The 25,603-nt window shown below is 47.1% G+C and overlaps 1 protein-coding gene across 3 annotated transcripts; it reads right to left on the reverse strand.

Annotated features, from left to right (window-relative positions):
- Positions 1-449: 449 nt before the first annotated feature.
- Positions 450-17,257, reverse strand: LOC114088611 (pancreatic lipase-related protein 2). 3 transcript variants are annotated; one of them, XM_027930307.2, is made up of 13 exons: positions 17,209-17,257; positions 16,624-16,778; positions 14,911-15,033; positions 13,946-14,080; positions 13,084-13,195; positions 11,486-11,605; positions 10,291-10,410; positions 7,889-8,007; positions 5,828-5,957; positions 4,168-4,279; positions 3,164-3,315; positions 2,789-2,801; position 513 (listed from the first exon to the last, which is right to left on the reverse strand). In XM_027930307.2, coding segments are annotated over exons 1-13 (1,341 nt in total). The 3 variants fall into 3 exon arrangements, with proteins under 3 accessions (XP_027786107.2, XP_027786106.2, XP_027786108.2); XM_027930306.2 differs by lacking the exon at positions 2,789-2,801 and having other exon boundaries at positions 450-513; positions 3,148-3,315; XM_027930305.2 differs by lacking the exon at positions 2,789-2,801 and having other exon boundaries at positions 450-513; positions 3,148-3,315; positions 16,618-16,778.
- Positions 17,258-25,603: the final 8,346 nt, after the last annotated feature.

Raw genomic sequence — 25,603 nt, forward strand, 5'->3', positions numbered from 1 at the left:
ATAAGAATACTCTTCTGCATCGTGAATGATGTGTGTGGATATTAACTTTTTTTAAGGCCCTCTTCCTTCATGTCACAGGTGGAGTTTAACCTGAATCATTATAGTTTGGAGTTACACAGGCCACAGGGTCTATACCCCACCCACAGGTTGTTAAAAACTAGATGGGTAACTTGGGAACAACAATGTCCTTTCCAAACAGGAACATTTCACAGTTTAAGGGAATAAAATGCATTAGCACAGGCTGCACCCGTGTCCTGGAAGACAGATAACAAGGTGGGTGGGTAGGAAGTTCCAGACCCTTGTTGCCTGTGGTGAGCTTGGTTCCAGTCCTAGTAATTGTTTCCAAACTGTGACCCCAGAACATGGAGAATGTCAAACCAATACTCAGCCTGAGACGATGTGCATTAGAGAATTTATTACCACGAAGGGACAGGAGCCATATCGTGCTTTTAGCAAGGGTAAAGAGATTGTAAGACGTCTTCTCGCACAGTGTCGCTGCTGCAGAAATTATACCTGTGGAGGGAAATGGTCACAGCATGAGGCTGTCTGGCTGGTGGAGATGTGATGCTGCACTTAGCTGGCCCCAAATGCAGCTCCCTCTGGCTGGACAGCGTTGCAGCACCAGGCAGGATCCAAGTGATTCTGACAACAAAAACCTGTTCGATGAACATTTTCCTTTCCTGTGGGCTTTCAACATGCCGGAAGTGAACCAGTCATATCAAACCAACGTCTGTCACTGACCCTGCTGCTTTGGCCTGGCAACAAGTTCCAGGGGCCAGCAGTGACCCAGCCACCAGCCTGGAGGGGACTTTCCCTGTCAAGCTCATAGACGGTCCTCTATACACTGCTGCTGAGGATGTAAAACATGGCCGTCTGGCCATCCCTTTAAAAAGAGTTGTTGTTGGACCCACACACAGCACATCTAGGTCTATCCCCAAGAGAACAAAAATACAGCTCCACAAGAACTCCTATGTGAATATTCGTGGCAGATTATCCATGATCCTTCCAAAGTAGAAACAATCCAAATGTCCACCAGCTGATAAATGGACAAATAAAATGTTCCATATCCATACACTAGAATATTATTTGGTGCTAAGAAAGAATGAGGTGCTGATACATGTACCTAGATGAACCTTGAACACAGCATGCTAAGTGACAGAAGTCGATCACAAAGGCATTTAAACATAATGTCCAGAATAGGAAAATCCACAGGGACAGAAAGCAGCTTATTGGAAATCTAGGGCCGGGAAGAAGGATGTGCAGACTGAGGGATGTTGGCTCAGGGCATGGGTTTCTTTGAGGGGGTGTGGAAATGTCCTAAAATTGACAGTGGTAATGAATGTACAACTCTGAATATACTAAAAGTCACTGACTAGTGCACTTTGAATGGATGAATTTTATAGTATGGAAATCATATCTCAGTGATATTGGTTTTAAAAAATATTAGGGAAGGGCTGGGATTGTGGCTCAGCGGTAGAGCGCTTGCCTAGCACGGGCTGGACCTAGGTTCGATTCTCAGCACCACATTAAAAAAAAAAAAAAAGGCATTGTGTTGTGTCCATATACAAAAAAGAATCTCTCTCTCTCTCTCTAAAAAAAAAAATGTTTGGGCTGGGGATGTGGCTCAAGCGGTAGCATGCTCGCCTGGCATGCATGCGGCCCGGGTTCGATCCTCAGCACCACATACAAAGAAAGATGTTGTGTCTGCCGAAAACTAAAAATAAATATTAAAAAAATTCTCTCTCTCTCTCACTCTCTCTCTCTCTCTCTAAAAAAAAAATATTAAGGAAGATTCTCGAGTTTGGGGCAATGGAATATGGTCAGGATGGAGATCACCAAAAGCCACAAGGAGCAGGGCACTTTCAACCTACTCTTTCCCTGGTAGGAGTCTTTGGCTAAAGTAGAATGATGTGGCCAAGCCAACCCTCCCTCAGGGCTCAGCCTCAGGGTGTCTCTGTGGTGAGGGAGCCTCATGTGAAGTGAGGGCTGCGGTGTTTGGGAGGTCCAGTGTGTGATTATACTGTACTTGACGATGCCACCCCACCTAACTACAGTGACCTCCAGATCTCTTCACAGTGCATGACAAGGCCAGGCATCGTGAACTCCTCAGCTCCCCTCTGGCTGTGTGAGCCGATGGGCTCAGTGGAAAGAGCACTGATGGCATCAGAAGACCCATGTCCTGGTCCTTGTCATGAATCAAACTTATGTTCTGCACTTAAGGACACGAGGTAGTGACACACCAAAGTAACACACCAACTGTCACGTGTGAACTTTCCAACAACACACCGAGGGACCGGGACTATTGCCAGTTCTGCAGTCAGCAAAGTTAAACCACACTGCTGAGCAAGGTCTTGATGTGTTTTGGGAAATATTTTGAAGTCCAATATTTAGCCTTAGCTTTTCTGTTGTGACCTTGGATAAGCTACTTTACTCTCCAAATCTCTCTTTCTTCATCTTAAAAGGAGAGCAATTGAGGAGTGACATTGACATGTCCCTCAGACTCAGCAGCCCATTGTTTCTGGATTATCCCCTTTTGAGGTGCCCTTCTTTCTATATTTTCCAAGCAGTTATGCCCTCTCCCAACTCCTGCCAAGTACGATTCTATTCCTTCAGAATGACAAAGCTCGCCTCTGTGAGCCAGATTCCCAGCACAGTTCACATCCCTCCCACACCATCGTCTCCAAACAAATAAATGTACATTAACAACAGGACCAACTGAAAATAACCAGAGACTCCCTCCAAGTATTTCCAGGATGTTCTCCTTATTGTTTAAGAAGAATCAGTCTACTATTTGCCTATTTCTTGAAACTATGCCTTAACACCAGTGTCTTGCTCCTGCCAAATTGAATATTGCCTAAGCAAAGTGTATTTGATTTTTTGAAGTAAGTCAGATGGACAGATGGAGAGTTGAGATGAACAGATGTATAGATTAATGGATGGATGGATGGAAAGGTGAAGGGATGGCTGGATTCTGGGTAGATGGTAACTAAGTGGATGTACAGAAAAATACAGAGGCACATATAGACAAATTCAGGTAGATACATACAAACATGGGTAGATGGGTGATTGGATAGATGGGTAGATTGCAGAGACAGAGTGATACTTAGAAAGAAATATCCAGACTTGGATGGAATAAAAGATACACACTCAGTGCCATCTTCACCACTTTGCACCGTGATTCGGGAAGCTCCTAGTGTGGGCCGGAAGAGATTTATCACATTGTTGTTCCAGAGGAACTTAACCTTCTGGATTTCTCCAACATTGAGCTTCACATCAATGTCACGCATGTGGATTGCATCTGGTTTGAGGGATCCCCTGGAAAATACAAAGATAAAATGTTTTATCAGCTGGATGTATGAATACATAGGACAAGATAAATCTATTATTCCTCCAAATAATAGTTGCTGTCATTGGTTTTCTGCAAACAAGATGACTTCATGCATATCCTGGGTTTGCCCCCAAACACACGTTTTTGCAATATGCACTTTTTAAAAAACTGGATTTCAAGTTTCCATTATTTTAGTTCATCCCTAGAGAGAAGTAAAATATTTGGAGACATAATCTATAAGTTTGCTACAGAACAGCTGATGCAGTGTCTTTTGTTTAAAGACGAATGTGGTTCAGCTAGACACTGTCAACACGTCATATGTAGCATAGAAAGTTGTCAAAGAAGTTTAACTCACATGCTGAGTTTTAAAAGTTAGTGCAAAAACAGAAGCTGATTTCACCACATAGGTTATGCATGTGTTCAACACCTATTTACTAAGGTCCTTATGTATCCAATATAATCCAAGAGCCAAGGCCACCACAGCAACAAGCAGGTGTCCCCAGGCTTCTTGTGTGGGGGACAGAGCATGTTAGAGAAGGAAGAGTTGTCACATAGATGGATCTGACCCCAGGAAAATTTCAAGTCAGGTGATTGACATTCCAACAAAGGTTAGCACATGACTTATTTTAAATAGTGAATCCCCTTTCTCTGGGCCTCACTATTCTCATATGGAACATAATGGGATTGAGGTATATGCAAAGACTTTCTTCCAGCTCTGATGATCTAGAATTCAATGGTTCTATAGTATAGATACTTGGGTTTATACATCAGTTTATTCCCAAACTTTTATGCACAATCTATTATGAAAAGTATGACCATTTCACTTTACTATAACTTACTTGAACACCTCATATTGTTCTGAGTTTCCCTTACTTCCATATAGAGCAATCCTGATGTGCCCGCTCACTTTCTTTTGTCCAGATAGTGTGACTGATACCTTATATCTCCAACCTGTCCAAAGAAATACAATTAGCTCAATAAACTTTTCTTATTGAAACAATGATCCAACAGAAGCAAATTAATCCATCAAACCCTGAATTCCTCAGGAGTGAGAGGGACGGGGCCCACCTTGGTTTCCTTTGGTGGAATTGGGGTCCAGGAATTCAGATTCTAGTTGGGGTGTGGAGACCCAGAAGGCAGAAAGCATTAGAGTTTAGCACAAGAAAGCACATGCCCTCAGGAATGAAGGGAAACCAACCTGTCACTGCACCTGGCTCATGAGGCAATGGACTCAATGGTTATGTCCCCTAAAATCCATATGAAACCCTAACACCTGACATGATAGTATTAGGAGAGAAGGCCTTTGGGAGATAATTTGATCAGGATGGTGGGGCCCTCATGAATGTGATTAGTGCCCTTATAAAAAGGATTCCAGAAGGTTCACTCGCCTCCTTTCCACCATGGGGGAGAAGACAAGAAGCTGGCACTGTGCACCAGAACCTGACCATACTGGCAGGCCCATCTCAGACTTCCAGACTCCAGGACTGTGAGAAATTAATTTCCATTGTTTCTAAACCATCCAGTCTGTGATATTCTGTGGTGGCAACCTGAACTGACTGAGACGTTGGATTCCAGGCTGTTTTGCCATTTGCTTTTTCACTTCATAGGTCTTAGAGGCTTTCTCTTGTCAGTACGTGGAACTATATCCTTTTTCTCAATAGCTATAGCATCAATCTATAGCAATTTGTTATTTTTCAATTTGTGGACATTTAGAATTTATCCTCAATCTTTTTTTTTTAAACAATGCTACAGTAAACACCTTTGAACAATTCTTATGCACTGTGGTACATTCTGAGAATCAGGTGTTTGGGCTAAAGGTATACGTAGGACTTTATAGATAGTGCCAAGCTAGTATCCTTTATGGAAAATATAGGTTTGCATGAAATACTCCATATAAAAAGTGTTTTATAAAGTGCTATATTATTATTTTGAATTTAAAACTCCCTTGGAAAATAAGGTTTTTCTTTTCAGGCATAATATGATATTACTTTTACAAAATTAATCTTGATGTTTTTACCATATTATTCCTTTTTAATGAGAAGCTGAGCAAACAACAATCACCACCTCAACAGTGTGTGTGTGTGTGTGTGTGTGTGTGTGTGTGTAGGAGACTAGTTTGACAGTTGTCACTGCAGTGACTTCTTGACTTAAAATGACATTGTCTCATGGTGACTGCTTCTTTTGTTAATGGATGCAGCCTTCCTGCCACATGCATGGGTGGACGTGGTGACTAGCCAGAGTCACTCACCACATTGTGCTCGGAAGCTGTTCGGGATTATTGTTAAGGGGGTGAGCATGAGATGCAAGACAAGTGCCATTCTCCTGTCTTTACATTATAGCATTCAGCTTTCAATCTGAAAGGGGGAATGCAAGTCGATCCTTGAGGGAGAAGTCAATGGGAAAGATGGTTTCTTTCAGTTGCTACCATGACTAATATGGCTGGTACACCTTTTTAAATTTTTTTGCAAGAATTTTTAACTGAGGAAAATGGAAACTTACGGGTAAAATTACCACTATCTCCTGTATTCAGAAAAAAAGTTTGTTCCACAGCGCTGGTTTTCCCCTTAAATTGGTCAGCATAGTGCCCCATTTTGGGACATCCTCCAGATGGACAAGGGAAACAGCCATCCTAATGGGAAAAACATTGTCTGTTAGTAGTAGGTTTTTGCTTCATTCACTCTATCCATGAATCCATTTTCTCATCTATTACTATCTCCTCTTATAATTATTGATACCTATACCTATCCACGTCCTACCCATTCTCTCATTCACCCTTCTATGCTTCCAGGTCGCCATCCACTCTTCTCTCCCACTAATCCATGCAAGCAGGCATCTTTCTACCCAGGCTCCCACGTTCCCATGCATCCATGCATCCGTCCTCAGGACTGTGCATAGAACTGAGCTAGGCCTGTATAGCACCCAGCAGGGCACCTTGGAATCCTAGAGCATTGCTTCAAGACGAGCCATATATGAGAAGTAGTGACATTAAAGTCTGAAAGGGGAAATGCAAGTCGATCCTTGAGGGAGAAGTCAATGGGAAAGATAGCAAGTTATTTCAGATGAAAAGAGGAAGCAAAGACCCATGCCCATTTTCATTTTTTAACAAGAGTTATTTCTCCAGACTGATTCATCCCCGTGTGGTGCTTCCCAGGAGCTCATTAACTAGGCCTTCAAATCACGTGAGCACTTTATGGCACAGCACCACCAGCCTCTGTTCTTTGCCCTCATATTGCACCCAAAATTCATGGTGTGCAGAGCTACTTCATGATTTGGGAATCATGAAATAGTTACAGAAGACCCCATGGCCCACCAGGGCTGCTCTCAGAACATTCCCCAAACTTGGGGATCAGACATGAGGTCCTTTTGGTCATAGTGCATCTCAGTATGCCAAGATCAAAATTTGTTTTGAAAGGGAAAAAAGATCTAACTTTAAGCACATTTTATTTTTGTCTTTGAGAAGAAAATATTTTAAAGTATCAGAGTTTTGCATCCTGCAATGTAGTAATTGATTCAGGTGCAGATCTTCCATAAAAACCCAAAAGTTCTGCTGGTTTTATTGTTGGGAAACAATATCTCCTATAAATTATTTAAGGGAAATAGTACTTTAATAATACAGAAATCTGGAAGACACTACCTTAACCAGGTAATCAAAATTGACGTCATCAAACAAAGTTTGGTTAAGCAGTGCCTTTGATTGTGATTCACTGAGAAGGACCTAATATCGCCTGTTGAATCACAAAGAAATAATCAAACAATTTCAGAGTGTGATATTTTATCAAATACCCTGGGTTGGAGTTATCATGACTGTTCACATCCCAGAAGACCAGGAAAAATGGGAAACTGCTCCTGATTAAAGGAGTCTACAGAGACAAAGCAATAAATGAGAGGCAAGAAAAGGAAGGAAAAGAAAGACTGAGGAAGGGGAGGAAGTGAGAAAGGAGAAAGACAGGGAGGAAGGGAAGCAACGAAAGATAGAGGGAGGGAGGGAGGGAGGGAAGAAGGCAGGTACAGCTCTGGAGGACATTGTTTAGATACCTGAAGAAGTTTAATATGGGTTATATAGTAGAAATTGTGTATCAAGATAAATTTCTTGAATGTTGTTCTCTAGGAGGATGATGATGCTCTTAGTAGATGAATGCTGACACTTGTATGAGCAAAGTGTCCAAATATCTTCAATTTATTTACCCATCATTCAGGAACAAAGAACACACACACACGCACACGCACACACACACGCACACGCACACGCACACAGAGCATTAGCAATTGGTGCGTCTAGGTGACAGGTGTAACAGTCTTCCTGTGCTCTTCTTCAATTCTGTGCAGATTGGAGATTGTCTTAAATGAAAAGCTGGGGGCCCCGGGAGGACCCAGCACGGCCAGCTGTACTTCTGCCCTGCAGCCTGCCCTGCCCCATAGGACAAAGGCTTTGGAAGCTTGGGCATTTCCATTACTCCCGCCCATGAGTGCGGAGTTACATGTATCTCCTTGTTCTGTTCTAAGTCACAGGGGTGAAACCAACGCCAGAGCCACAGCATCTTCCTAGCCCTGGGTGCCTACCTTCTGGAAGTCGTCATAGGAAGCACAGGGGTAGCCCAGGAAGCCGTCAGGATTGAGGATGCTGCTTCCATAATACTTGTAGCTTCGTAGGTGGTTGCAAGCTGCAAAGTTGCGGGTTCCTGAGAAAGCAGAGGCCAGAGAGCTGGAGGAGGCCTTTCACTTTTGAAGCGTGGACCATTCCATAAGGCACACCTTGTGCCTCCACGTTGCATGGATGGGTGGGGCACGCCTCAGCACTTTGGGACATATTAGGAGGGTTGCTCAGGACCAGGCAAGTGTTGATGAGTGACAAGTCCTAACAGGCACCTTTGTCCAGTGCTCCAGGGGCTGGAATATAACATAAATGAGGAAGCTGGGGCCAGGTGGGGGTGGGCAGGCAGAGACAGAGAGGGCAGAAAAATTCAGAGACAGAGAGAGGAAGAGACATAGAAACAGTATGTATATTTATATATAAAGAGAGAAAAAGATGGGGAAGAGAGAGAGAGAGAGAGAGAGAGAGAGAGAGAGAGACACAAATACAGAAGATAATAGCTTTCAGAGGAGCCACGTAGCCCAGCCAGTTGTTACAAGTTAAAGACCTGATTGCTTGGTCTTCTGATTTTTCACAAGAATCTTGAGTTTTACACAAAACCCTTTCCATGCTTCACTGATTACAGAGCATTCCCATTATAACCACAGTCCCCATGAAGGCCATCCACACAGCTGTGGCATGTGGGGCCCCACGTGAGGACACTGGACCACACCTGACCTTTCCCTTGAGCCCACCTTTTCTGTGTCTAATTGCTCAGGCTAAGCCACCCCTCGTCTTCACTATGCTGAGCACCCTGCCATTCTTTCATGGCATTTTATTTACCACCTTTAAAAACAAGCAAACAAACTCATCTTGTTTGGAAAATTGATTTTTCATTTCTCCAGCTACTTAGTATAAAACTTCCCACAGAGCACTCCGCAGTGACCATGGACACACCTGGGGACCATTCTCGGGGGTCTGGTGGGCTTTATGCGCCACTCCTTGGAAGACACATCCCCTTTGAGCCAGGGTGGCTTCACTCTTGCAGGTCCCAGCCCTGCTGCACCCACTGCCCAGTGCCCTCCAGCAGAGCCAGCCAGTCCCCAGTGCCCAGTGCCAAGGCCAGCGCTCCTCAACAGACAACAGAACCTGCTTTAAACTTAATTGTTTCTTTCATCCAAAATTGCTGCCCGGGGACCCATAATAGAGGAGAAAGTGGATTTAATTGTTCCCAGGGCCCAGCGCCTGGGCAACTTGAGCTCCACACAATAGAAGCACACTCTAGCACTCATGGGCTTGTTCACTCTAAATTGCCTCTTTAATTAAACCTGGGCTCCTTCCTATTATGTGTGCCCTGCTCGTCATTTCTGGGAGGGGGCAGCTATTATTGTGACTCTAGGGTTCCTTCAGGGAGAGTGGAATGGCCGCGTCTTCCTAACAGTTACCTGGTGCGGAGCTGAGAGCTCAAAAGCTCCTCTGATTTGCCAGGCGAGGCTGGATGTTGCTTTATTGACTCTGCTCTTTGACATTAAGCACATGGAATATTAAAATGCCACCCAAGGCCATTTAACAGAGTGTGTACAGTGCCCTCTTTGGCCTGGGCCCTGAACAGGGTACTGGAGTACCTGGGGTGCCTGAGAAATAGTTCTTAGCTGTGGGGAACTTCTAGTTCAGAAAAATAAAGACAAAAATAAAATAAAATAAAGCCTCCTCTTTCAGGGAGAAAAGTAAAGCCTGGTCTTTGGAAAGGTGCAAGAGGAATAGCCAAAGGTCAGGACATGAGAGGTCATCTAATGTCAGGGGTAGGGATTCTGCTCTCCTAGATGAACACAGGAGATTGCCAGGATCCACCAGGGGTCCCCCAGACCTCTGGCCTACCCTGCCCTGCCCCATGGCCTAAACCCACAGAGGACATCCCTCCTCCTTTTATCATCTCATCTGCTTCTATGCTTAGGACCTGATAACCGCAAACAAGAAAGTCAAGGCTTCCAGATCTTTGCTTATGCTCTGTGGTTTTTCCAGAAGCAAGTGCAGAAGGTAGGATCAGTGGCCAAAGCCAGAGTGGAGTATTTGCCAGCGTGCCCATCCAGCTATTGTCCCAGCATCCTGACAGCTGGGGGAAGGGCCACAGGCTGGATGAAAGCAAAGCTTTGCAGTTAGAAAATGGGTTTAAATATAGGGTGGCTTGGGACAAGCTAGGTAACTTTTCTGATTCCTAGTTTCTGCATCTGTAAAATGGAGTTACTCCAATTAAGTTTCTCTTGGCATTATTGTGAAAGCACCTGGCACAGAGCGATCATTCCACAATGGCAGCAAATTCAGCATCATGGTGGCCAGACCCACATATTCTGCCTTCACCCCAATATAGCAGTTGCTGCTTTCATTTACATACCTTCCCATAGACCATCTATATCAACGATGGTTGAAAGGATATTTTTCTGACATCCAGGCATTTGCCTTCCTCCATTTGGAAAGAAATCCAGATGGCCCACCTTTTGGCTCATTCCAAAACCTGAAACATTTGAAGCAGAGGTGAACAGGGAGGTTAGTGGTATAAAAGTTAGATCATGGCCAAAGTGAGATGTTCAACTCATTCTAACAAGAGTGAAAGCCTTCTGGTAAATTCTCTCCTCAGCAGAGCTACCACTACCTCCAGCTCTGCAGAAAGATCTGAGAGATGGGAGCTTGGCAGGATGGGGAAGGAAGAGAGAGAACAGGAAGTGAGATGAGCAGGGAGGTGGGCTCTGGGGGAGTGTGCACACATACATTTGTATGTGTATCTGTCTGTCTGCCTTGGGGAGGCCCTGGACAATACCAATATTCCCTGATACCATTAAGCACCAATAGGCACATATCAGGTACAAGTTGTATTTCTTTATTTATTTTAAAAATTTGGTTTCTACATTAAAGTGCTTTATTGAGACCACATAACAGTATATTGTTCTCTTGAGAGCCGAGGTACAATGATGAGACGCTGTGCTTCAGAGGCACGAAGACCTGTGATCAAAGCCTACTTCTACTTACACGACTTTTAATCTTGGGCAATTACTTAATCTTATTGATCCTCAGTTCCTCAGTTCCTCAGTTGTGAAATAGTGATAATATCTACACTTTGGGTATTATAGAATTAATGAGCTAATACTATAAGACATCCAGTGCAGCACATGGTAAATATTAGTTAAGTGATGATATCATCATCGTCATGATCATCATCATCTTCACCACCATTAAAAACACACCCTGTATTGGCAAGTGTAATGAATGGTTATATAAAAATATTGGAAAAAAGATGCTGATTTTAGAAGAATTAAACAAAGACACAGTTAGTCTCCAATAAAACAAGCCATAACCAAGCTTTGAGAAAAGAAAAAAATTTCAAAAATTAATTTTGCGTTTTATAGGTATAAATCAAGTGTCAATTATAACACAATTTCCATTGTGGATCTTGGTAGATTGGGAAAGGACATGGCTCAAGATTGAGTTAACTATTTTGAAAAGTTTGTGTGTGTATTGGGGGTGGGGACTGCTTGGACTCAATGTCTTCAGTCATAGTGCTGGTCACCAGGAAGTAAGACTGAGGAACTCACCTAGGAAAGGGACTATGGGAGCAATATCCGTGTGAATCACATCCACAAACATGGCGTCCGATGGGTCCAGCCGAACCTCCTCAGGTGTGCCCTGGAAACATGGCTCTGCTGGGTCCAGCCCTGAAAAGGAGAAGGTGGACAGGCTGTACTCTGACAAAGACCAGGATCTACACCTTGTACCCACCAACTGGGCGTGAGGAGTCTGGGCAAAAACCCAGTGGCTATCAATCAAGGGACTGGGTCTATAGCTCCTGGTCTGCTTGGGAAAGAGAGGCTGGAGCAGAAAGGCCAGGAATGGGGACACTGCCTGTTGAAGAACAATTGCAATTCTCCAGTGCCTGGCTTTATGAGGGCTGGGTGGGTCCCTTGTGGTCCCCATTTCTCTTTTCCTGTTTTCCCCACACACGTTACCATTTGGCCATTGCTCTGAGACTGTGTGTTCCCTGGCCTCACCCAATTATTTCCAGTCCCTGAAACCCCACACTTATAAGCGTTTGTGCCTTTTCTCATGCTGTCCCCAGTTCTGTGTGCCCTTCCCCACATTCTTCCTTCATTTAAACCTTTCTGCTCTGAAACTCAGCTCCAACACCACGGTCTCATGGAAAACTCACCCTCTCCTTTCTCAGACCATTCTAGCCACTGTATTATTTTGAACTTGTTAATTTTGCTTTGAATTTTATTTGCCTGCTTAGTTTTCTGCTTCCTGAACCGGAATGTGGTTTTCCTGAAGCAGGGGCTGTGCCCAGTTCATATTCAAAGAGAAGTCCAGGGTGGGGGTGGGAGAAGTGTGGCACACAGTGACCTATATTCTTGCCCTGGTTCTTTTAAAGGTGGAATGTCTGTCCTCATCCAGAAGGTGGGAATAAGGACATCTGTCTTATAGGGTTATTGTGAAACCCCCGGGAAAACGTATAAAGGAAAGGATTTTGTAACCTGAAAAATTCTGTATAACTATTAACTAACACCCTGCCATAATTCCCTCAATGCCTCACACAGTGCCTTGAGCAATGGGGCACTCATCTAATGTTGAATCAAACTGACAACCCGAGTTACACACTAATTTGGCTGCCCAAAATAAATAGTTGTCAGTGTCTATCTTTCTTGGTAGATTTATTCTAGGTAGTGGTCCACTCACTCACTCACTCACTCACTCATTCATTCTTTACTAAGCACTTCCTATGTGGCAAGTCTCAGCTACCTACTTTCATTTCCTGACTGTGCCAAACACAGCAAAAATATTCAAGGACTGTTTGTGGAACCAACGAATATTTTTTTAAAAAATCATCTCAAATTTTTCCCCCAACTTTGTCATACTCTAGCAATAATAACCCCGGAATCATTGGTTTAATGTACTATTTACATTTTTCTTGTTTTACAAATTCATTTTAATTTGCAGTCATCTGTTTTCTGATACGTGGACGATCATTTTAAAATTTAAGTCCGCGGCATCACTTAAAAAGAGTTGGCTAGTGGAGGACCAGTAAGGGTGACCATCACCAAGAGAAGCGCCTGGGATGGAGGTTTCTGCTGCTCGCTGCTCTCTGCCCGCTGCCCACACCCTGGGTCTTGGGACCCAGGTCGTTCCACATGACCCCTACCTGTGATTCGGCCTACGTGGCCCCCCAGCCTCCTGCCCGCCTCCGCGGCTATGTGCGCGCCCAGGCTGTGACCGATGAGATGCACGTCCTCGGGGCTGTAGTCCAGCTGCGTCTGCGGAAGGAGAGCGCGTCAGGGGACCCCAGGACCGCGTGAGGACGCGTGGATCCGGCAGGGGACTCAGGTCCCTGCCAGTGTGGCGGGCGGGTGGTGATAAGACCCAGCTCAGAACTGGGGAAGAATGACCTGCCACTGGAGGTCGCGGCCTGGGGCAGCGCGACAGCCGGGGGCCGCAGCCAGGGAGCCTGAGTCCCGCAGGCGGACGGTGCATGCGGCAACAGTGCTGACCAGCGGCCGCCGCGCCAATTGCAGCCGCCCCTGGCCGCCGGCTACCACCAGCGCCCACTGCAGAACAGGGTCCCTGGCCCGGTGGCGGGCGCCAGGGGGTGGGAACCGGCTCTCGGATTCCTGCAGAAGCGGCCGCAGGGCAGGTGTAAAGGGCCTTGCCCGCGGGCTGCAGGAGCAGGAAGACTCATCTTCCCCGAGGCTGGAACTGCTGGGCAGCCCAGGCTGCTCTCCAATTCCCAGAATAGCCTTTCAGGAAGGGCGTATTTCGAAAGGGGAAACTGAGGTTGGAAGAGATTAGCTTTCCCAGACTCCGCAGCCAGGAAATGATGGGTGCTGCGTCTTTAGGACAATCAGCAAGGGAGGAAGGGGGCAGCCAGATTTCAGGAAGAGACTGAGAACCTGGGCCACTTCTCTTGCAGCCCCTATCTGCGGGTCCCCAGCTGCCTTGGGTACAGTGGAGTGCTTCCCGACCCCCCTTCTGTCCCACCCCCGGGACCGGCCCAGACAGGGTTTTACCGAAAGCACTTGTACTAAGTAAGCGATCTCGGCCCCCACGACCCGAGTGTTGTGGACCGCTTGTGTGTATGTGGTGCGGGACCCTCTCCTCCAATCCACACAGATGCAGTTCACCTCCTCCACTTGAAACATTTTCTGGAGAAGATGAGAGGAGAGAGAAAGAGAGAGAGACTCTGACCAATTTATCAACAGTTCCAAGTTGCACACCCCAGAGATATGAATCCAGGTCCATCAAGTACCAGGTTGATGTCAGATATTAACATTCCTCCTACCGGTTGGTTGTGTCCTAAGTTGACTCACAGGGCAGCATTATGAACTGGACACACTCACCCTGCTTAACATATGTGGACACTGAGGCCTGAAATGGGCAAGTGTCTTGTTTAATATTTTTCAGATGGTTATTGGCACAGCCAGGTCCAGAAGGTCACTTCCTAGATCAAGTACAAGTAAACTACTACCCAATAAAATTTACAACTCAGTTCCTTGTTGGCCTTGCCACATATGGAGTACTCAATACCACAAGTAGGAAGTGGCTCTTGATGTGGACCTCACAACTATAGAACATGTCTGTTATCACAGAACATTCTATGGGATAGCAGTGTTTTAGAGGTCAAATTTAATCATTTTTTAAAATGTCATCTTGGGTTTTACATCAACCATCAAAGACACAGCATGGGCTACTTGACTCGTGGGTGGTTGTGTAGCCTTCACTCTGAGACTTCTTGATTGGACTCTGGGTTTCTTCAGCCGCAGAAGGGTTCATAGACTAGAAATTGATGGATAATGAGAAGTTGGCAATGAATACCCAGATAACCATGTTTTCCTGGGTGTTTTTAGAAAGATCCCTCTCTCTCTGGAGTATTTCTTTTCCTCGTTTCAGGGGCATCAGGGGTACAGAGTTTGAATGTGTGTACAGGGTACTGGTCTCACTAGGAAGTGGCCAAGTGAGGAAGGTGGGCCCTTACCCTGCACGTGTCCGGCAGCCAGTTCTCCTCCCCCTTGTCTATGAAGCCGTGGATAATGAAGCGTGTCTTGCGGTCCAGTCGGAAATTTGAAGCATCAATGGTGTCTGGGTCAGCAGTGATCAGCTGGAAAAGTAGAAAAGATGAATTCAAACAATAATCCTCCCAAGCTGTGGGACTGCTACAGCCAGTCCTGGAGAGTCCAAGATCACAGACACAGCTCCCATGACACCCAGATGGGACTAGAAAGAATTCCTGACCTGGGATTATGGCTAGAATTCAGAAAGTTCAAGTTCTTACTTTTTTTTTCTATTTTCATGAACCTTGAACCCAATCTAACATTTCTGTGACTCATGAGGCCAAGCAACAAACCACAGTGGAATTAGCAGCACCTGTGACTCTGTCCCCAACTGAAGTCACAGACATTTTTATAGCACATGAAAGTTGTTTCATATATCCCCAAGTGTCATTTGGACTCACTATTATAATAGTTAATAAATCAACCCGTAGATCTTGTTATTAGTGAAATAAAAAAGCAGCATATACCATATATACTACCCATATTTATATATTTTTTAATGTTTTGATAAGTCCTTTTCAACATAACTATTTCCTCTGTAATCCAATATATTTTATGTATTTAGAAATATTGTCCTGAGAAGGGGTTCTTAGTCTTCCCCCAGTGGCCAAAGAGGTCCCTGGATGAGAAAAGTGAAGGACCCTGGCCATAAGCACAAGGCTTGAGGACAACGGAGCTCAGTGGAACCACAAGACATAAGAAAGACACCTGTGTGCCCAAGACTGCTACAGCCAGTCCTGGAGAGTCCAAGATCACAGACACAACTCCCGTGACACCCAGATGGGACTAGAAAGAGTTCCTGACCTGGGATTATGGCTAGAATTCAGAAAGTTTGAGTTCTTACTTTTTTTTTTTTCTATTTTCTTACCAGGCCCACTTCCACCAGTCACCAGGACCAGACACCAGAAGGATCACATAATCAAAGTGACACAACAACCACGTCTAAACAGATTCCAGGCTGAGGGCACCCCGTGGGGAATTTGTGGTGTAGAATCCCACAATAATGACCTCAGGGACCTAGAGACAGACACCTGTTCTCTAAACTCTATCGGGGACTAGAGCTGTGAACTGCATGAATTCTTAGCAATGTCTTCCTTGAAACTGTCGCCTGGTCCCTTCTGACCATCTGGAACAAGCCTGTCCTGCTTCCACCTGGCAGACCTTATGGCACTACAGTTTGCTCCAGGGATGCCACTTTTTCTCTTTTGTGGTTAATCGTCCCCTTTCTGATTGTCTTCTTGCTCCTCAGGAAGGATTTATACCCTCTTACATCCAAACCTAAGGGGCTTCTATCCCTCCACTGCCCATTTTTCTGGGATACACGTGGCTTCTCTGCAGATGCTGCTCACACACTCTTCCTCCCAGGGAACAGGGTGCTCCTTCTGGGTGGCCCTGCAGATCTATGCAGTGGTGTGTGTGTGTGAAGGAGTATGTTTCTAGGTTAGGCTTCATGATTTCACCAGATACTCTGGGATTCATGATCTCTACAGTCGAGATGGCTCTAGGTCTAACATTAGGGGTGCAGTAGCCTCTGGAAAGTTCCAGGGCAGTGAATTGAATTGTGCTCTAGAAATCCACGTGACCGTGTGGGGCCCCAACCTCCCTCCCCCATGATGTCATTCCACCCCCACTCTTACTTGGTAGTTGTCCGGATTTTCATTTGTGTGCAGAAGAAAATGGGTGTCAATGTCTTCTGGAGACCAGGGAAATATCTTTAAAGGCCGCTGAAGAGTCCCTGCCCAAGGTTCATCATTGGAAAAGCAGCCAAAGGGTTCATAGCAGACCTCTTTCCCTGGGGTAGGAAGAGCCACAAACAGGACACTCATGAGGTTCTGGGAAGGAGCAATGTCATGTCCATCCGGGGAGACTCCAGGATGGGTCCCAGGGCTGGCTAAGGTTGATCTTCATTTGAGAAGTCAGTGTCTCCAGGCGCTCTGGATGGATATGTATGTCATATCCCTGGGCCCTCCTTCGGAGATTCTTATTCAGAGGGTTCTGGAGTGGGACCCTCATCATCAGACAGGCTGGGGAATCACGTGTCTACAACCAGTGGCCTTCAAACTGTCTCGTGCAGGAAGAGCCCAGCTGGCCTTTTCCACATCGGGTATCGTCTAACATCAAGTATTTATCAAGGGCCTGTGAGCTCTGTAGCCCAGAGGTGCTCATCTCAGCATCTCCATGACACCTAGCACAGGCCAGAAGGATGGTGACAGCATCCTCACCTCTGACAGTAGCCAGCAGGAGAAGGCCGAGGGTCCAGGAGGGCAGCATCTGCATGGGAGAACACAGACACACTCACGCCCATGGGCACGGGTGCAAGGCTGGCAGGGAAGAGCCCAGACAGGGCAGGAACCCTAGATGTGCCCACGATGGTGAATGAGTAGAAAGAAACTCCGTGGCTGGGGCTGCACAGGCTCTTCCTTTGGGGTGGGGAAACCGAGGCCGAGGCCTCCCAAGGCAGAGGGAGTCAGGTGGTGCTGCCCTGGGACTCCAGACTCAGGGTCCTCCCCAGCAGCAGCTTCACCCTCTGGGGCCCATCCCCTGGCAGCCCATGCTACTCATTCCCACTTGCCACCTGCCCATGTGGCACTGTGACTTACCCTGCAGGCTTCACGGTGTGACTTCTACTCACGGCCAGCAGGTTGGCCGTGGCTTTTTATAACCAGGCTTTATCCTTTGGACTCCTCTGGGGAAAGGCCAGGGCAGGGTAGATAGGGCTCACGTGGGCGCTTTGAACCTTAGTTATCATAAACACATAGAGCCAGCTCAACCCGGGAGAGGGGCTGGTCATGAAGTAGGATTGGAGGAGAGCAAAACCAACTTTGGGGATGGTAAAGGACCCTATTGATCTGATTTTACAAGTTCAGTTGCCAAAAGATTGTTCCAAAATGATAACAGGGGAACATCAGGCTGTGGGGGCTTCTTGACCAAATTTCTTCAGACAACAGAGACCCCAAACTCCTCTCACTTCCCTGTTGCTGTTGACAGACTGTGAAAGGGTGAAGTCTGAGGACTCACTGTTGAGCAGGAGTGTATGTCTGTGAAGACACGCACCTCGGCTACTTGAGGGACAGGGTGGGTGACGAGCAGCCCCCTGGTCCCAGTGAGCCTAGACAGAGTCTGTAAAATGAGGACAGCCCTGAAAACTGATGTTCACAGGGACAAAACGAATGCTATTCACACACAGCCTTGCTAGGAATAATATAGTCTATTTTAAAAGTGCTTGCGAATTGCCCCAGTTGCACTTTGACCTGGAGATTAGAAGTGGAGGTGTTTTCTTTCCCTCACTCTTAAGAGGAAAGCCTGGGTGAATAGCCAGGTGCTGCACTGCCACAATTTAAACTGGCATTTATTGCAGATACAGGGAAGTGCATAGATCTTAAAGTTTCAGACTAAGTACAGTTCAATGCACGTTGACAATATATGCACATGCCCCAGATCAAGATTTCCATAGCCAGAAGTTCCTGTCATGACTCTTCTACCATCAGCTCTGTCACCATATGTAATCTGTTTCCTATCCCTAATTTTGCATGTTCTCAAATTTTATGTAAAATGGAGATACCTCATGTGCTCTTGAGAGCTTTGCTTCTGTTCACACAAAACATTTTTGAGATTCATCCATGTTGTTACACGTATCAGTAGCTGGGTCATTCTTTATTGCTATGCAGAACCAATATATGTCTGTAAAATACTTGGAGAAATTCTTGGAATTCTTGGAGAAAGAGATTGCAATGTATGTATCTATTCTACTGTTTGTGGACACGTGGGTTCTTTCCAGTTTGGAGCTCTTATGAATGATACCACTAGGCCTCATTTTAGTCTAGGACAGGTTTTTAGGAACCCATGCTCTCATGACTCTTGGACTTATACCCGGGGAAATTATAAGGGCCATGGGGTGCACATGCACTCACTGGCTTTAGCAGATGCTGCTGAATAGTTTTCCAGGGCGCTTACACAGTGCCGTCTCCACAAGCAGCTGTTGGCTGGGTGCTCCACATTCCCTAGCTGCCCTTTAATCAGTCTCAGAAGTACAGAGATTGCCAGCAATTTCCCGAGGGTTTCAAGTATAGAACATATGTGTGAGTGGGTGAGTACAGGCCTGTCTGCATGCATATGTGAGAAACCTCCTTCTCAGAATTATGAGGCTGCACCCAACGATGGGGAGCTGGTGGAAGCTAAGGAATAAACCTCCCTCTCTCCAATGGGCTTAAGGAAACCAAGGCTCCAGGAACTGATAGAGTGATGAGGAAACCTGCATGGGGTCACCTGAGCCTCAGTGAATGCCACCTGCTTCCCTGGAGGTGTTCAGCAGCAGGGAAGGAGGTCAGGCCTAAGGCTTGACATTAGGGACCCTATGGAGGGAATTGACATGGCCAATTGGGAAGAATGAACTTAGGCCCTTATCATGGTACCTGGGACTGCCTGTAGCTTTGGGAAAACATCCCACTTCCTCACTGTGGCCTTCAGGGTGCAGTGTTATCAGGATCGGCCTCCTTCCCAGACACACCTGTGAGTCCTTCCCTTGCTCAGGAAACTCAGGTAGCGCCTTGGAAGTTGCCTGTCTCTTTGTATATTGTTTCTTCTTCCAAAAATATCAAATAATAATTTTATTTCCATGATTATTTATTTAGATCTTTGCCTGGCGGCAGGGTCAGGCCTGCATAGTCATTGCCATGTTGCCAGAGCCCACAGCACTGGCATATTGTAGGTGATCACTAAATATTGCTGGCTATAAGAGTGGAGAGATGAGACTCCATGGATGGGTGAGCTGGTATCTCCCATTTGCCTGCGGGTGACTTGGCTTTGTCCTTATGGGAGGGTTCAGCCAATAGGAGACGCTGGCCACTCAGCAGGTAGGAGCAGGAAGAAGGTGGAGTTCTTACCCGTGCTCCCGCCCTCTGTGCTGTTTGGGCCACTTCTCTACTTCTCTCCCGGGGCTGCAGCCCTCTCAAGTGCTTCAGTCCTTAGCCCCAGATCTTCTCAGATCCATCACTGCACCCTCCCTTCATGCTTCAGGCCCCAAGGAAGAAGGAGCTGCCTCCTGATGCAGCATCACCTTACTTATCGGCTTCTTAGCTCTGTCTACCCCTCTGTAAGCAGCCCTTTTGATGACCCCCTGTGTGACATGACCTGAGAGCAGGTGATCCTGTGGTCTATTTGGGGGGATTAGCTAGGGCTTGGGCACCTCACTTTCCTGATTCTGTACCCTATTTCTACTGAGGACTTCGTCTTTATTAGGATTATTTGTATTATTGGTATTTACTGGATTAGTTGTTTGATGTTTGGTGTGCTCACTCATCCTCACAGCAGTCAGTCCATTCTGTGACTTGATTGTGGCTTTTGCAAAGGTTTAGTTAAGTGCTTTCAGAAAATCTGCAAGTTCTCTGTCATGCATGCTCGCCTGTTCTTGCCATAGATTCATCAAGAAATCCAGAGAAAGCTTCTCCTCTGGGACTAGAGATGCTTTATCTGGTCGACACCACTCAGAGGGCAGAATTAGACAGAAGGAGGAGATTACAGTTCATTCCTTTAGGGTAGAAGTGTTTCTTTTTATTTCTGGGTCACCACCTCTGTTCTGAATGCCAGTGGCAGGTCATCATCACCCTGCTCTTGAAGGACTCACGAGGCAGGTCTATTCCACTAAGAAAGCACTGTCCAAGGCTGGACTCACTAAAAAATAGAATAGAGCTTTGCTGATGCAGAGTGAGGTTCCTGCCTCACTTGAGTGACATTTTGTCTTGGTAAAAATCAAGCCTCAAGCAGGTGTTCACTTGGGTAATCTACTTCCAAGGTCATTTTCGAATCTGGGATCCAGCAGGAAATATTGGAAGCTGCAGGATGCCACCCTTTGATTCAAGAAAATCATCCCCAAGGAGCACATCCTTTAAAAACCACTTTTAAAGAGGAAAAGAAATCACCCAAGAGGCCCTGGTGCTCAAGGTAATGCGAAGTGGGCTGAACAAATATATCTGGAGAGCATAATCTCAAGAACAGGTATGGGGGCCCATGGAGAGAGCTGAGCATGGGAAAGGAACTAGGTGTTGGTGATGCAAAACTTGACCTCAGAAAGATGGCATCCATCAAATCCATACTCCTTGGAAAATGCTCAAAAATGGAGATCTTGGCTTATTCCCATTTTACAGCTGGAAACCCAGAGGCCCAGAAAGGTGAAGAGGCTTAGTACAGGGGGCGTGGAAGAGCCTGACCTTGATCTCAGGACTCCATGACCTCCCAGTGGGCTACTGCTCTCCTCTCACGTCTCAATCTGCTGACTTGTGCAACGGATGGACTCTAAGCTGATTTAGGAACATGGTTTCTGTACTCAGCTACCTCCAAAGTGGGGTGGGAACCCCTGCCACAGTCACCAGTGGTTGGTGGAAGACATACTGGGTGCTCTGGGACAGTCCAGAGGCTGCCTGGCTTCTTCCACAGGGTGGCTCACTGCAGGCCAGCTAGTCCCCGGGACACTCATTGGCCCCCTCTTGCGTGCCCTTGGCAGGGTCAGCTCAGCCACAGTGGGAAGGAAGTGAAGGCCAGCACCTGTGGGAAAACTCACTGGCCAACCACATGGCCGACAGGCAGCAGGGCCAGCTGGTGAGCCCTGCCAGTTGGCACAGCAGCTGCCCAGGGCTGGGGTGACTTGGGGCCGCCTTCTCTTGCATCTGAAGGCCCGTTTAAACACACTTGTCCTGCACTTGTCCCACATCTGTCCCCTCCCTTCATTCCTGCTGCCCTTGCCCTTCTTTGGCTGGCAGCACCTGGCTCTAGGCCCTGCGTGTCCTGCTCCTGGGCCACTGCATTTCCTGACCTCCTAAGGTCCTCCTCAGTTTTAATGCCGTCGGTGGCTCCCCGCAGTCTTCGGATGCGTGATTCTCACGGGGGCTGCTCAGGCCTGGGGGCTGCTCAGGCCTGTCCATTTTCCCGTGGCTGCAGTGTGTTGGTGTCCTTCTGTGCTCTCTGTAATGTGGCTCTTAAATGTCCCCCAGAGGCCCATGTGTTGAAGGTTTGGTGTCCAGCTTGTGGCACTGTTAGGAGGGTGAGGAACCTGTAGGAACTGGGGCCCAGTGGGAGGAAGTGAGCTCACTGGGATGTGGGACCCTGGCCCCTTTCTGTTTCTCTTTTTCACTTCCAGGTCTCTATGAGGTGAACAGGCCTCCTCTGCCACTGCTCCTGCCATGATGTGCTGTGCCACCACAGGGCCAAGCAACCATGCACTGCACCCTCTGGAACAGAGAGGCCTGAGAAATCCGGGTTTTATGTTAATACACTGAAGAGTAATCTGTGCTACGCATGGTGGACAGAAAGAGATGATCAAAGCATGATTTCTCGAACCCCACAGCTTATTGACATACAAAGAGAACGTCTCTCCGATTCACAAAGTTTAAAAAGGGAGAGAGTAGCAAGAACAAGCCATCCAGAGAAGACCCTCGGCAGACCAGGGACACTGAGCACATAGCAAGTGAGTTCCAAAATTATTAAAGTCCAATTACTTGATCAGAATGAAAGTCTCCGCAGGAAGTAGGCTCTAATTAAAGTGTGAGGAGGGGCTTCTTGGGAGTGGTTCTTGGGAGACTCTACCATATTTGTCCAGGGCCACAGCAAAATGGCAGGTCTACTCCAGAGTGACCACAGAGAGTCCCAGCCTTCCCGCCTCCCTAGGTCAGCATGTTGGAGCATGGATCTATGGGGCTGAGATTGGTCTTCCCAGTGGTGCCGGGAAGTGGGTGCTCGATCACCATGCTGACTAGTGGTCAAGGCCCATGTGGCCATCTTGGAACCTGCTGTTCTTGCCTTGCTGGGGTTTTCTCCAGGTGTATGTGTGGTACAAGGACACATGTTCCAGGAAAGGAAGGGGGAGGAGAGGGCAGAGGCCTGGCTCTGTTCCAGCTTGAGGTCCCTTTGGCTGTTTCTTCTTCCCCTGGAGCACATGGCAACCTCCATACCTGTGGTTGGAACCCAGATCACCTCGGGTCACCCTGAGGCTCAGGGCAATGTCTAGGCTGCATGGCATGGCCCACATCTTGGGGAGCCTTCTCAACTGGCTTCGTCCCTTTATAGTTGCCCACTCTTCTCAGCTTCCTCCCTATTTTAAAGCATTTTACCCAAGTCATCATCCATACCTGTTAGTCTGGTGAGCAAGCTGAGACAGGCAGTCCTTGACCAGGGGGCAGGGCTGTCACCCTGGGGGCAACCGGCCACAACCCCTCCATTCTTTCTGGGTACCATTTGCCCACCTCAGATGGTCCTTATGCCCTCCTGCATGGATATCTATAGGGGCTGCCTCCTCCTGGCTGTCTTCCTGAGATACAAATTAGAGGATACAGAAAAGGAAAGGTATACTGAGGCTCAAAGAGATATCCAGGAGCCTTTGGAATTCAGGAAACTCCCATGAACCTTTGAAATGCAAAACAAGCATTGGTGAGCAATGCAGCCTATGTCCTTAGCCCTTGACCTTGGCCTGTACCCCTGACCCTTGACCTGCAAGAAGAAACATTAAGGCAATGCCCAAGTTCTAGAACAACTGGAGTGAAATTGCATTGCTCTGCCCTGGTTCCACCTCTAGTCCAGTTCCTAACTACTGTTCCTCTATAAATACTAGCACCCTATGCCAAGGGGTAGTTGTCGCTCCCCTTGGAGGTAGCCTGCATGCTCCCTTGAATGTGTATTTCTTACTTTACCCCAAAAGATGTCTTTCCCTTGATGTAACCCACATTCTTCCTTGAGTGTGTCTGCTTTCCTAAATAAACCCATCAGTGGCGTGTGCTGAAATTCTTTTTCATCACATTCACCAAGGACCCCACTTGTCCTGAGTACGGGTCTCCAGGAACTTCTCGTCGCTGTCCTCCCAGGCTGCAGACTCAGACGCCTGGCCCTGGAACCACTGCCTCTGTGGAGCCTTTACTCCTTCCCGCTCTGGGCACCCTGTTGGGGGACATACCTTGCTTTTTGTGCCCAGAAAGCAGTATGGTGCTATTGATTTGGGTGCAGAATTCCCTGCCTCTTATACTCCTGAGGGCAGGGTTGGTGGCCTCAGCTCTGTCCCCAGTGCCTGGCAAGTGGCAGGAGCAGACCTGGTGTGTAAGTGTTTCTAGAATCTACATTGCACTGGTTGACTTCTTTTGCTAATATGGTACCCCTTGCCCAGGTGTAGGTTCAGGGCCGATGCTGGCTTACACTGGCAAAGGGCTGTGTGGATTCAGCAGCTCTGACTTCACCCTGGGACTCTGCTCTCTCTTGCTTGGTGCGCTTGGTTCCAAGGTGCTGAGTGCTGAGTGACTCTATCACTACTGTCATCTTTATCACCTTCCGTATCATGGCTTATTGAGCCCTCACCTTGTCCTGTGACATTGTTACTGAACCCACGTCAGTTTGCTCACCATTTGAAAAGTGAATGGGGAAGTCATTGTGGCAAGGAAAATGATTTGGAATGACAGCACAGTGGTAAAATGGTGGACTGATGTCTGAAAATGACCACCTTCACTCAGTCCAGATGTCAAGCTCCTTCTATCCTCAAGCAAGCGGGGAGGCAGGGGGCCAGGAGCAGAAAAGACTGGTGACTGGACACTTCCAAGTCCTTCTATAGTAGTCAGGAAGGGGATGTTACAAAACCTGATGGTTGGTAATCTGCTCATCATGATGCCCCTGTAAATCCTGGAAATATCTTTTTTACTCTTTTCTTGGTGTCTTCAGCCTTGAAGGAGGAAGAGAGAGACTCGGGAAGTTTGGGATAAGGTAGCCTTGTCCTACCAGGTCCAGACAAACATTTCTTAAATGACTAAAGTGTCTGTGCAGTGTTGAGCAGAAATAGTCTGACCCAAAGGTTAAGATGGCGAAGGAGACAGGTATCACATAGATGCAGAGATACCAGAATTTTCACTCCACGTTAGTCACCCTCAGGTGTGGGCCCAGGCAAAGAGCTGGTGCTTTCCACCTTAGCAGTCTCAGTAACTTCAAGTAACCTAGGTGAACATCATCCTCAGAACCCACACCCCAGGTGGGAATCTAATAACATATTACTGGGCGGTGTGACCTCCAGCATTAGTGATTTTTTACAAGCAAGTAACTGAACACCAGAGAAGCTAGGGGTTTGTTTAGGTTTTTCCTCGGTTACACGGTGGGGCTCTCTGATTCGGTCACTCCTTCCATTTTCACCACAGCACTGCGGTCCAGAGACAATTCAGAGCCTACCCACTTTCAAATTTGAAGCTCAATGATAGCTTGACGTGACCACTGGGAGAAACAGAAGCTGGTTCACTCTAACCGCTGTGGGGGAATGTGGGGCCTGGAGGCCAAGAGCGGTACCGCTGGGGAGGCAGTGACCTGCCCAGACAATCTTGGCCCAGGCGGGGCCACTTTGAAAACACAATCTCCTTCCAGGCTGGCTGTGGGTGGGGCCTGTGGTGAGACTGGCTGAGGGCTCCCCAATGGCTCTGGTCAATCGGATGACAGAGGAGTCCTGCCCCAGCAGAGGCCCGCACTGTGCCTTCCTCAGACTCGCTCCAGGACCCCTCCTGAGTGCCCCAGCCCTGCCTTGGGACAACCTCTACATGGAAGACAGGAAGAGGGCCCTGGGGCCTGGAAGTCTGGGTGTGCTATGCACCTGTGCTCACGATCCCT

Source organism: Marmota flaviventris, chromosome 4, assembly GCF_047511675.1.
Source record: "Marmota flaviventris isolate mMarFla1 chromosome 4, mMarFla1.hap1, whole genome shotgun sequence".
Classification (NCBI taxonomy): domain Eukaryota; kingdom Metazoa; phylum Chordata; class Mammalia; order Rodentia; family Sciuridae; genus Marmota; species Marmota flaviventris.